The sequence below is a fragment of the Caloenas nicobarica genome, chromosome 6 (assembly GCF_036013445.1).
Source record: "Caloenas nicobarica isolate bCalNic1 chromosome 6, bCalNic1.hap1, whole genome shotgun sequence".
In the NCBI taxonomy this organism is placed as follows: domain Eukaryota; kingdom Metazoa; phylum Chordata; class Aves; order Columbiformes; family Columbidae; genus Caloenas; species Caloenas nicobarica.
The window spans coordinates 5,899,931-5,913,234 of NC_088250.1; the positions used below are offsets into that span (position 1 = coordinate 5,899,931).

Consider the following 13,304-nt stretch of genomic DNA (forward strand, 5'->3'; position numbering starts at 1 on the left):
GACTATTCTGTCTTTGGGAAGTGTCCAGCACTGAATCTGCGTGCGGGAGCCAGGCTCCATCTCAATGTTCCTCTTTTTCTCTAGGTCTAGAAGAAAAAACTGTTCTTTCCAAAAAAGAAAAAATGAAGCTGAGGAAAGAAAGGTGGTTACAGAGTAAGTACTCCTCCGAAACACGGTGGTACCATGGGCATCACAGAGCGTGGGGTCTCTGTAGATGGGTGGGAGTGTTGGGCAGTGCCGGAGGAGGCTGAATGCTTCTCAGAAACCTTCACATCTGCTCCCCAGCACATGGGCTAAAAGTCCCAGCTATTGTTTCTCAGTGTTCAGCACCGAGATGGAGTCATTGCCACAAACCTACTTTTGATCTTCCTCCACGTGTAAGGTAGGTGACTACATAAAACCTGTATTTATCCGGATGAGACACTGTGCCCATGTAGGCTTAGCATGTCCCTCTATCTCTTAAAGCTGTGGTGCAGATATGATGAGCTGTATAGCGGAGCTGCTCGTGCCCGAGGAGCTCTGGGGATGGTGGGACAGCCTGGAGCTGAGCCCCGCGCAGCCACCAGCTCGTCCCAAGGCTCTGTGGTGAACGCAGCGGGCCCTCCTGCCCTTCCGCACGGGAGGGCTCTGCGTGCTGCTCCTTGTGTTACCGCTCTTTCCCACGTGCCACAGGTCAGGGAACCCACTTACCAGACAGTCTGGCCTTTCTCGAGGCTGTGAAATATGAGCTAAACAAAACCAGCCCGTGGCAGAAATGCTTCTGTTTCCTGTGGGAAGTGTCTGTATTTTTGCACTGAATATCTCGGCACAGTAAGAGAGGATGCTGTGCTACCCGGGGTAGCAGAGGGATTCTTCTTGCCACCTGGAGCTGTTCTTGGGACAGGCTTTTCCCTTAACGCCTTCCTGCCCAGCAGAGTTGCTGACAGACGGTGTTTGGGGCTGAGGGTTGTGACTTTCCACCGCACCATATGCTCCTGAGCTCAAGTCCATCAACCTGTGATTTCACCAGTCGCAGTGAAGGTGTCTCTGGCTCCTCTCACGTAAAAAGCTGATAATTTAACACTGTGAGTGTGAGGGGAAACCTCCTCCCTATCACCAACAAACAAGTTCCAAGCGCCTTTGTCATCTGCAACCCTTTGAGGAGGGGACTGCTGGAGCACAGCTGAGCTTGCCCTCCCCTAATCCCAGGACTGGTACTGGGTGCTGTGGAGGAAGGTATGTCCTCAGCAGCGTTTTGTGACAGAATCCACAGCAAAAGGTAGTACATGGGACTCATGTCTTCTGCAAGAAACAAAGGGCATGCTCCTTTAGTTAGGTGAGAGCACTGCTCCCAAACTCAAGGTCAGGCACTTTGGAAAAGCCCAGGAGCAGGATCCCTACACTCTCTTAATCCTGCCCTCCTACATACATATATATATATATATATATATATATATATATGCCTTTGTAGTATCAGTCTTTCTTGAGATCACATATGTTATTTTGGCCCTGCCATAGCCTCTTTCCTCCTCCCTTGGCTCTGAAATTACTAAACTGAGGGAATACAAACGCAGAGGCTTTGCTTTGAGGAGAACACCAAGATAGAAAACTTTGAGCCAAATTGTCTCTTTCTTAGAAGGTACTAGGTATTAGAAGTGCTTTACAGATACAGAAGTGCCTAAATTGCTGGCTCTCTTGACTCTTCCGCTAAACTCGTGGCCAGCTGGCAAATACCAGCATTCCCTGGCAAATGCTTTGCTAAGGGTCGCAAGTACCCAGGGATTTTTGTAGGAAAAGTCAGCAAGTGTTAGTACCAGGTATGCAGCTTGTTATTGGGAAAAATGAAATAGCTGGAAAGAGCCTATATAAATATCAGTAAAGAAATGGATGTTATTATTATTATTAGCTGATGGAGTGAAATGAAGTGATATTTCCAGAGATGGTGATTTTTAAATGAAACTTGGCATTGTGACTTTAAAAGAGCTGCAGTCAACTGAAACACATTGATTTTTATCTGACGGCAAATCTTTGTGGGTTCTGCAGTCTTTCCCTGCTCCCCTTGGCCCCAAAAGAGAACCCAAACTGGATGGCTGAAGTTGTTACCATTGCATCTCTGTTTTCCTAAATCTTCCCAAGAGTTTCTTGTTTCTTCTTGTCCCAGGGCTGCTTTTATGACATTGGATGCCAAGACCCTGGGAACTAAAGTTCAACCCAGTAGTGCAAATGCAAAACTTGGAGATTTCTACCATTCCAATAAATCATCTCAGGAGAGACTAGAGAGGGAAAAAAACTATGCAATGCTTCAGACATTAGAAGTATGCACAGTTAAAAATACATATATTGCATGGCTCCTCAGATGAACAAGACTTCATAGGAAAAGAATGTGGGATGTTTGGGCAGAATCAGGTGTCTGAAAATTTTGAGCACATACTGTTTATGAAAGCACTGAAGTAGTCAGCTTCATAAAGCCAGACCAAAAAAAGAAGTGATGTAGAACAGAAAGCTGTGTTCTTGGCAGGGATTGCTGTGAGGAGAAGCCTTTACAATCCAGATTTGTCACAAACATCCATGTACAGCAAAATTGCAGCTCATCAAAAACCGTTGCTCTTTGACACAGCTGAGTTGGGGAGTGAACAAGACACAGATATTAAAGGAGGCAGCAGCTGGCCAGTGAACTCGCGTTCTGCTTTCTCGAATGTGGGCAGCAGGGTTAGACCCAGAATTGCCGGTGGCTTTGTGCCCGCGGTCTGGAAGTGGGACTGGCCGCTTCCGTGTTCCCAGCAAAAATACTCGCGCTGATGTAGTCCTGCTTCTGTGGCCGTGCTGCGCTGGGAGCCGTCGGCCTCCTGCTCTCACCGTCTTGGCGCCACGGCTGCTGGCCCTGCGCTCCGTCGTGGCCGGACAAGGAGCTCCTGACTCAGCGCTGAGGCTCGTCCTTGCAATACGCTCGTTGTCCGAGGCGATAAGCAGAAGCTGCTCCTCCCCTGTGGCCTCCGTGGGGTGGGCATGGGGGAGGTGGAGCCCTCCGTTGTGTACCCCACAGCACTGGTTCCCCTCACGAGTGTCAAGGCAATGCAGCAGGCTTCCAGGTCCGGTGATCACCTGGCAGAAGGAGAGGGAGCTCGTGGATCCCGCTGAGCTCTCGCTGTCTCTGGTGGCACCATCAGGGGACTTCTGGGACAGGTTGGGGCATCTTGGAGCTCAGCTGGAGGCCGGTAGCAGTGCTGGGCTTTCGTGGGCTGTCCTGGAGGAGAACATGTTCTGCTGGGGCTCACCATGGAGGCTGCTGGCTCTGTAAGGCTTGGGCAGCTGTGGGGCCTACTTCTACAGCAGGGAGCCTCGAGGACTGAGGCTGCAGCTTTCATACCCGTCTCCCATGGCCAGGAAGGGAGACTGCTGTAACATTTGTAGAGCCTTATGTGCCCGCAGCCTTGCTCAGAGCTGCTGCAGGGAGACTGGTGAACGTGGTCTCACGGAACAGCCAGCTGCTGCCGTGTCTGCCACTTGACGCAGGGCTTTACTAAGGGCCCGGTTTATCCACTGCCTGACTGCTTGAGCTCCACCATGAGTCACGAAGGTGAGACCTTGACTTGCTTCAAACTGAGTAAACAACTGAAATTAAGTCCATGTTTTTTGCCTATGCTTGAAGACCATTGTTTTGTCCCAACGGCAAAGCAGAGATGGGGCTGTGGCTGTTTAATGCCACATATAGAGCTGACTGTATTTGATTTGTCCCTTGCCCTCTTGTTTCTCTCTCCCGATTCCATGCAAGGTCAGCATGGTTTTTTCCACTCCGGGACTCCTGTGACGTGTTGCTGTGAGTAATGATCAGTCTCACACAGTGTGGTGCAAGGGATGGAAACAGTTCAGGCAAAATCAGTCTGGGGATTTCACTTCCCATTGCAATTTTCAGTAGCGATGTATGTAGTTATAAGCAAACACAGCAAGAGAGGGAATACCCAGCTGCATTATGTTCAGTCTCTCCCTGGTTTAAATCACTTCTAGCCTGTTGTTTCTGTAGATCGTGAAGCAGCCTATGAATTTCCTAGCTCAAGAGATATCTTGCAAACGCTTCCCCTTCCTCCAGTGATGTCTTGTTTCTGATTCAGAAATAGAAAGTGTGAAGCTAGCCAAGCAGAAGCAAAAAGCCGAAGCCAAGCGGAAAGCAACACCTGTGGTGGGAGACATGCAGCCGTTGATGGAAGCCCTCCCTGAGCTCTCTGACCTGACCACAGGCGGCAGGGGCAGGAAGACACCCAAGAGGTAGGTGCCATTTACAGATGGGCTGTGTATTTCCCTTCTTCCTGCAGGGTGACGTGCCCTTCAGCTCAGCTCGTAGCTACAGGCAGCGCAAGTTTGGTGCCAATGGTCAGGAGAACAGGGCCTCGTTCCTTTCCGTGCTTCACTTGCCACAAGAAAAAAGCTTAAATGTGTCTTCTGAATCCACAGCTAAGAGGGGAGCTGTGTTGCTCAGGTGAGGATTGGCATGAGACAGGCTGGGAGCAACCAGATGTCTTGGGAGTTGCAGGAGTGACACACAAGCATCCAGCACGTGATGCTGCTGACCTCACATGAGAATCAGGACTTGACATGTGTTTTTTATGATGAAACTTGTCTTCAGCAACACTATCAGCAGGTGGATTTAGACTCAGTAAGAGAAATCCATTTTCTTCTAGCAGGTTATACCTGCAGCTTTCAAAGGGGACAAATTCTTGTATTGCAAGTGACAAATATTGGGACGATGGCTTGCCCAAATTCACACAGCTCTGGTGTGACAGGAGTGGATCTGGAGAGCCAGGGTCCAGAGCGCAGTGCTGCCTGTGAGGATTTTTGTCTCCCTTCCTGCATGAGCCTCTGGCCATGTCGCAGCCTGCTGTTCTATCCTTCCAGACCTCCAGGCACTCTCTTGGGGCAGTTCAAGCCCTTTGAGCAGAGCTTTATGCTCTGGCCGGACTCTTTGTTCACCCTGTAGGCTTGGAATGCGACTTTGGACAAGAGCAGAAAGATGGTGTTTCCGTTCCATTTATTGTACTAGAAGAGAAAGGCTATTTTTGATCCTCTGACACCCATGTCTCAACCATCCCAGCCAGCCGTAGGGTGGGTTCTGGTTGCCCTTATGTTTTCTCCTTTTTAATGCAGTGCTCTGCCTGACCATCCAGTGTTGCAGCTGCTTTTGCATCCCCCAGTGCAGAATAAAAGTGCTCTCCATGCTGCACAAATGCTTGTCCCTCCTTTCCAGTTGCTCAGGAGGTGTTGGAACTGGAACCTTGTTTTGACCATAATAAGAAAGCATTTGGATTAGAGAATGGCCAAGAAGGTGGCTGTCTGGCAAAGCACCCTCTTCTTTAGTTGCAGATCAAGGCTGGAGGTACCATGAACCCTCTTGTGACTTGCCGGATGCCCCAGAAAGAAACTCTGACCCAGGTGGGACACCCACCTACAGAGCATGACTGAGTTGGCCGTTCCCTGTGCTTCTGGAAAGCCACTCCTCAGACAAACAGCAGCTATGAACCTTGCATCTAAGCATGGGAAAATATTTCTTTCCTTAACTTGGCTTCTAATGCTGTGAATAGCTTTTTTTTGCCTTTTTATTTTTTCTCCTTTGTGCAGCCATTCAGTCAGCCTGATCACTCTTGCAGTTGGAATGAACAACAGAAGTACACGCAGAGTTTCAAGTCTTGCAGAACACTAAGGGTGGCTGGTGGGTTGGAGTTCTGGGCCAGGGCTTAGTCTGAGCCTGAACAGGTGGCTTTGCCCTCTCTCTGTGATGAAGTGCCACAACCACATGTGGCATCTGACTCCGGGTTGTGTTCAGGAATCACTCGCCCTCATCATTTCCCTCCAGCCCCCTTGGTGGCTGAGCCAGGGGCTCAGAAGAGTGGCTTGCAGAAAGTACGTATAGGGGAGGGAGCACAGGTACAGTGCTTCCTTTGGTATTGCTTTCCTGGGTGGATGCATAGTCTAAAATACATGGTGTCGCTGCAATCCTGGACCAGCTCAATAGATAGAGTAGAACTGGAAAAGGCTCAGAGATGGCTGACAAGGATGATGGCGATGGGTCTGCTACAGCTTCTGTGCAAGGAGTGACTAAGTGAGCTGGGCTGTCCTCAGCCTGGACATGAGATGCAGGCAAAGAGGCTTGGGAATGTAATAGTCTATAAAATCAAGCGGTTGTGGTTAGGAAGTAGTTTGGCTTCTTTTCCAGTATGAGAAATAAAAGACATCAAACACAGCTAGTGAGTAACTGGTTCAGTGCAAGCAGGAGGCTCAGTGCTCTGCGCAGCTCCTCGCTGCAGGCTGAGGGAAGCCTGTGGGTTCAGGTGAGACCTGACAAATCCAGTGAGGAGAACTCCTTGGAAGGTTACTGCACATATACAAACTGCAGCTGGCACGAGGTCTCTGAGCTGCAGGTACTGGAGAGGATGTGGCCATGTGCTTGTCTTGGTCTTATCCCTCTCTGGCTGTCTGCTGCAGGCTGCTTCACGGGAGAACACCGGGCAAAATGGTCCTTCCAGCTACTGGAATTGCTCTTCTCTTCTGTGGTACGCTTCATGTGTGGTGCACATGAAGCATTCAGTGGTCTTGCATGAATCTCCAGCCCGACATCCTCAGAGAAGTGTTGTCAGCTCCCTCTGTCTCCAAGCCCAGGCCACCTGTGGGAGCGTGGAGCCCTTCTCATGAGCCTGAGCTCATACTCTGGCTCTGTTTTCACTTTGTCTGCAAGGCTCTCGTGTCTAGGAAGCCCAGTGGGCCAGGAGGGTAGAGAAACCCAGCTGAGAGTTTTGAGATTGGCAGGCACCATCTGCGGCCAGCACAGCAGAGGTGGGAGCTTGACGTCGACTGATGTCACCCAGATTGCCTGTGACCTGCCAGCCAACAAGGAGTCCCCCTTGGTACTGGGATGGAGGAGCTGCCGTGCTCTTCTTCCCCTTGCTGGCTTGTGGCTGCCTGGACAGCACGAGGATGTATGCGCATAAGTGTTTGAAATAATCGGGGGAGGCTTTTATAGGATTTGAATCATTACCTAAATGAAGGGTAATACTCTGGTGATTTGTCAGCCTTATTAATAAAAGATTAGATTCTCCAGGAATTTGATCTCCTGCTGGGTAAGAGAGCATTACAGTGAGGTTTTTATTCTGTTTTATAATGAATGAAGGCAATGAAGTGTAATGAAACAGGGCTACTAACACGGTCCAAGTGAGCAGGCAGTGTGCTGGTGGTTTGGTGGGGGAAATTCAGGCAGCAGCCTTTCAAAACTGCTGGACCAGTGGGGCAGAGTTGTTGAGTGGAACTGAAAAGCCTTCAGAAGCACCCAGCCCTGTAGTTGTTCTTGTGTTCTTGCCGTTCCTCCTGAGCTTTCAGGACTGGCTAATAATGCCGGCAGTGCCAGGGTGGCCTCGAGAGGGGCTGAAGGGTACAGGAGCAGTGCGCAGGCATTGATCTGCCCAGCTGCCCTTTCCTGCGCAAGCTCGGTGCTGCAAAGGCTGGCTGACATAAATCCACGTTGTTTGGGTTTGTCTTGGCTGGCAGGGAGCTTTGATATTGAGGAACACTGTGCTGGGCTGAGAGTAAATTGGATGTGATTGGGGCAGTGGTGAGAGCAGCCCTCAGCAGCTTGGGTCTACCAGGATCCCCCTTGAGGAAAAGTAAAATGGGCCAGGATGGGGAGAGATGGGGAAAAGGAGCAGGAGCTGATTGAGTAGAGAGGGATGGTGAAATGAGTGAGGTGAAGAAATATGGACCAGAGGAGGAGAAGGAAAGGAATAATAGGGAAAAATGCAGAATAAAAGGATGGAGGGTAACTGGTCAGCGAGGGAAATAGCAAGAGGAGGTCACTGTAACTCTGCCAACATACCAGGTCCTACTGTCTTAAAAAGGAGGTGAGGGACTGTCATGTTTCCTAACCTTGAGAAAGCTCAAGGGCTGTGGGGCAGATCAGGTAGGGGAGGACCTGGCCCCCAGCACCCACCAGTAAGGGAAGATTCCTCCTCGAGCCCTGCCCCAATAGAGCGGTGGGAGGCAGACCCCCTTCCCCACTTGCTTCTCCAGTTTTGTTTCTCTGTATCTGTGCAGTTCTGAAGAATGCAAGTTTAGTCTCCTTTCCCTAATGTCCAGTTTTACCAACAGCTCCCTGCGTGCACTTCAAGTCCCAAAAGCAGTTGCTGCCCTTCCTGCGTGTCCCTTGCTTGGGCCCAGCACTTGGCTTTGTGGTAAATCTCTGCCGCTGCTTGGCATGGGGCACCACGTGCTTCCAGCACGTGCAGGATGGGATTACACCTCTGCTCTCCTTGGACTTTGCCCAGGAATAAGAAATGGGTGCAGAGAGTGCAGGTCTACGCTTGCTGCTGTGCCTTGGCTGCACGTTGTGCACCATCCTACAAGTCCCACAAGTCCCTCTTCATGCAACTTCATGGGTTCTAAAAACCTATGTTTAGTGGCAAAAGCTGAAGTTCTGTTGTTGTGCTTTCTCTTTAGCTAATCTGTTTGCAGCTGACTTAACCTGGCAAGCCTCTGGCGAGGATATGTGTTCACAGGGAAAAAGGAACATTGCCATTCTTTGTCTTAAAATATAAGACACCTTATACCCCAGTGGTCCCACCACAGGACTCGAAGCAGGGCTGGCAGGTTCCCTCTTCTTGCTGAGTAACCATGACACTGTCTATAACCGAAGTCTCTGTAACTGATGTCTGGCAACGCTGGAGCTCGACAGCATTAGCAGGGAACATGAGACGTGCAGAGGTGAAGTGTGCCTGGTGGTGAGGGGAAGTTCGATGGGATCTTTGAGCAACAGTATCGGTTTGACCTGGAGGTTAGTGATAAGCAGAAAGTGATCTGGGCATGGACGGCTCATGACCAGTTCTAGAATTAAGTGATCCGTTTTTTGTTTAGTGCGTTTACCTCCTGCCCATTCCTTCCTGACTCCTGAGCTGTTGTCTGTGTGTGTGGTGGAAGGAGTTTGCATCTCCATTACTGTCTGGCTATGGAAATAATTGCCTTTCAGGACAATTTCCGTACAGGACAGTTACCTGCACTTTCTGGGAAGGCAGATGCAGAATCTCTGGACTCTTTCCATCTCCACAGCTACTGCTCCTCTGTAACACTCACTTCTTTTGTTTCTTCTCTCCACAGCCATGTAAAAGCAAAGGCAGAACCAGCAGACTTCTGTCTGATGAAACAAGCTCAGAAACACCGGCTCTTGTAAGTACTCAGTTCTAAGAGTGTCCGGTCCCTGCTGAGCATTACAAACTGGTCGAGGTTGCAAGAGACCTCTGCAAATCAGCTGGTCCAACCCCTGTGCTCAAGTAGGGTCACCTAGAGCTGGTTGCCCAGGACCATGTCCACATGGCTTTTGAGTATCTCCAAGGATGGACATCACACAACCTCTCTAGGCAACCAGTTCCTGTGTTTCAGTCTTGCACACCTGAAGCCCCTAGAAGAGGTGGCAGCTTTGATTTTCCCCTTTACATGGTGCAGGATGTTTTTGGGTGTCCCTCTGTCTCAGTTCCTGCCAGATTTGGTCACTTCTAAATGGATTAAGTCTCCTTCTGTCTCATATAACATCTAAGTGAAGAGAGCACAGGGAACTGCACTTGCTACTTTAAGAGTTCCCTTTTCCTGTCTCATTGAAAAGAAACTGATGGCTTGGGCCTCCTGCATGTGATCTGTGGGGTTTCAGGACAAACCCGCGGCAACTGTCATCTTGTTCCTCCTGGCCACAGTTGTCATTTCTGGCTGTACCAAGTGACTGTGTGTGTCCTGTGTCCCTCTGTGCGGCATGGACAATGTGGTTATCAACCAGGTGGTGTGTCCCTTGGCTCAGCTTGCTGTGGCTGAGTCTCTTGTGAGATCAGGCCCACATAGCTCTAGCAGATACCCTTCAGGAAAGCCTCGTGTGGTTGTGCAGCTGAGGAGCTCCTGGAACTCTGCGTAGCATCAGGAGCTACAGCGGCTCTGTTGGAACCCCCCTGGGATACTGACTTACATGCTGTGCATCCCTTACAAGTACAGCTGTCTGCTGGCATCTGCCAGACCTTTTCTTGTAAAATGAAGCACTAAATGCTTTTGAATAATTCCTGGATTTGGTTAAGGGTCTGAAAGCTCCATATTCCTCTCTATAATCTGTTGGATATTTTCTGCTGCCACCAGGCATCAAGAACTTCATTTCCCTTCAGCAGAGCTCTGCGAGGGCTCGGCACTGTGATCTGGCAGTGTTTGCTCTCTGTGATCCCTGCTTCCAAGATTTCTGTCAGTTCTGAGCCATTCAACTTCAAACTGAGGCTGAGAAGAACAGTCGGTCCAGATCCCAGCACTGCTCTCCAGCACGCTCTGAATACCCTCCTCTGTCTGAAACTGGCCGGTGTCAGTGCTGGGATGCCGTTCTGGCTCAGTTCTGGCTTTCTGGATGAGTCCCTCCTTGGCTCATTGCAGAAACCCAAGGGTCATGGCTTGGAGTGCCACCAGTGAGTGTCTGGTTGTGCTGGCACTCAGGGGTGAGGAACACTGCTTGAGGAGGGACTTGTATACAGATCTAAACCCAGATAGGCAACTCCAGCACAATCTTATGTATCAGCAAGCCGATGATCCCCTGTGTGCCCCGCTCTTCTCTGTACAAAACTGGACAGATGCGCTGGGTAGTGGCATGTATCCTACCATAGTGGTCTGGGAATTCTGTGCTTCTTGGGAAGGAAACACTCTGGAGGAAGGTCTTTGAGGTTTATTTTCCAGGACATTAGTTAGTCCTGGAGGTTCCCTGAGCCTCACCCCGTTGTCCCAGCTGCCACAACCGAAGCTTCAGGTTTGGCTTCTCTCTCAATTTGTGTGGCAGGGGCAGGGCTGGCGTTGAAGGGAAGGGCCCTGCTAGGGAGGGAACTAGCTGGCAAGCTGAGGAGCTCTCTGCTGATCCACAGCAGCTCCTGAGAACGGGGAGATGTTTGTCTGGCTGGGCTGTGGGGAGCCTGGCTGCCTGAGGGAGATGAGGAGGCTGCAATGGATGTGACTTTGTGAAAACTCACTTTTTTTTTTTTTTTTCCCCCACACTCCTCTTGCTCTGTTCTTCTTCCCTTCTTGCTTGCTTTTATTTAAGACCAGACCATTTCCACAGCAACCAGCTGTGACCAAGCATGCAGAGGTAATTCTGTCATGCTCCTCCCATGGTGTTTAACTCATGTTGCACATAAGATTACCAAGCCATTGAGCAGTAAAGAGTAGATGAGCTCTTGAAAGCAGAATCTGCTTTTGTGCTCGTGCACTCTGAAGTAGTTTTCATTCTTAGTGATTTACCAGATACCCATAGTCTCTTGTTCCTGATTTACTAGGGAAAAGCTCTAAAAAGCCAATTCCAAGTGATGCTGGACACTAACGTGATTGTTTGTGTCTCTGTGGCATGAGATCAAGTCTCTGGCTCCCATGAAGCTGGCAGCAATTTGAGCTTTGCCCTTGGGTAGATCAGGTTTATTTCTTGCACTGTTTCTTTCTGGCATTTACACCCAGGATCATTCCGTCTGTACAGAAACCCGCTGCTTTGTGAGTTCTGTTCTTATCTGCTCGGCTCCTTTTGCATGAGGCACTTAGCGTTTGTGTGTTATTTTTGTTTCCTCAGAGAGGAGGAAGTGGCTCGGTTTCATGAGGTCATCGCCAACCCCAGGTACAGAGCCAACCCCCTCATGGCCATCAACGAGCATCTCTCCAAGAGGCTGAGGCAGGAGGAGGAAGGTAAACCCCTCTAGGGTGTCAGCAGGGACCAAACATGCACGCTGGAGCTGGCGCGAGGGCTCCGCGCTGCAAAGGAGCACATCACTGACATGACCTCTCAGCCACTTCAGTCCTTGGAAGCAGTTCAGCAGATTATGAAATCCAACAGTCCTGGTTTCTGTCTGCAGGAATAATGCAGTTCTCTCCCGACAGTGGCAGCTGCTCCTTGGCAAGCAGCCTGCAGAGAGCAGGGTGTTCTGCAAGATCTTTGTGCAGACATTAAGCTCCCTGCAAAGTCTCTTGACACCTTTTCTCTTCTTGTGAGCAGGCACAATTTCTTAAATTGTGCCAGTGGCAATGTATCTGTTTTCTGCCGTTTCCCTCCCCTTTCTGACAACTCTGAAAAGAGGTTCCCTATTGCTTTGTTGGGATGGTTCAAGACGACGAGCCCTGGAGCCCAGAGGGCTGTTGTAGATCTGCGTAAGGACTGATGCTGCTGTTCAGAGACACTGTTTTATGTGAGAAATTTAGCTTTGGAAATAAACACACTTTCACACAGTACTGAGTTTGTCTGGCTCTTGTTTTGGTAAATACTAATTGAAATATGAGCTTATTCCTATCACTGGAAAAATTACTTAAAAGAATGGATTTTTTCCATGTGTACAATGAACCGTGTGAAACAGAAGCCACGTGAAATCATTGCAGATCACTTCTAACACATAGATTGCCTTCCTCCTACCCAGGAAGAATGTGTTTTCCATGGGTGATGCTGGTCCCTTTTGGCCTGTGTCGTGTTCACTGCTTGGCCTGCCCTATAGGAAGCATCCCAAAACGTGTCCTGGCTGCAGGCTGTGAACTTCAGCTGGTCATTTGCGTGTTTGGGTTCGGGAAGTGCTGCAGCAAGGGCAGGCCTTCTACCAAACACCAATTTTCGCAAAACTCTAGTGTAAATTTTCATGGGCACAACTGAAGGCAGAGCCGTTCCCTGTTTCAGATGATCCCAATTTGACACCCCAAAATCTCAGTGCTGTCTTTTGAACCATACAAAAAGTTTTCTGATGCTTCTTAGGCAGGCTGCTTTTCCAAGACTATGTTAGGTCAACTCTGAGGAGCATCTGAAACCTTTAAGAAAGAAATTCACTCTGCTGCCTAGACAGAACGTGGAAGCTGCAGGTGACTTACCCAAGTTAGTGCCTAAAACCGGCCGCAATGGGAGTGGCAGGCACCTTGATCATCCCTGTCTCTTCTGTCACTAATAATGCTGCTTTTTCTTTCTCCCTCTAGGCTGGCACTGTGGAACAGAGGCAGTTTTTCTAATGCCTGCCTCTTAGCTCTGGCAGGGCAGATGCTGTTGCTGATGCTGCTGGTTGTTAGAGGAATGTCACTGTGCCACCCTCCTCCCCCAAGGCCTGGCAAGAGGGTCCTGCTGGCTGTGTCCCATCCTCCGCCCTGTTGCTCTCGGGCTGGCAGGGCTCTTGTCTCCCCCGACGGCTCCGGCGTCACTGCTGGCGGGTGGATGCTGCCGCGCTGTTTGTCAGCGTGCTGTAATGCCCTGCGGGACCCAGGCTCTGGAAAGCAGAGGGCTGTGGTGAGGTCAAACAGCTCGAAATATCTCCCCACCTCCCGTCTGGTTC

General features: G+C 50.0%; 1 protein-coding gene across 1 annotated transcript in view; it reads left to right on the forward strand.

Moving 5' to 3' along the window:
* SLX9 (SLX9 ribosome biogenesis factor) overlaps window positions 1–12,231 on the forward strand; it is a 52,220-nt gene extending 39,989 nt beyond the window's left edge. Inside the window, exons 3-6 of the mRNA XM_065638333.1 lie at window positions 85–153; window positions 4,089–4,242; window positions 9,109–9,177; window positions 11,579–12,231. Of these exons, the coding sequence (XP_065494405.1) occupies window positions 85–153; window positions 4,089–4,242; window positions 9,109–9,177; window positions 11,579–11,705 (419 nt within the window). The 3' untranslated portion in view covers window positions 11,706–12,231. The remainder of the gene's footprint in view (window positions 1–84; window positions 154–4,088; window positions 4,243–9,108; window positions 9,178–11,578) is intronic.
* The last annotated feature ends 1,073 nt before the right edge of the window (window positions 12,232–13,304 follow it).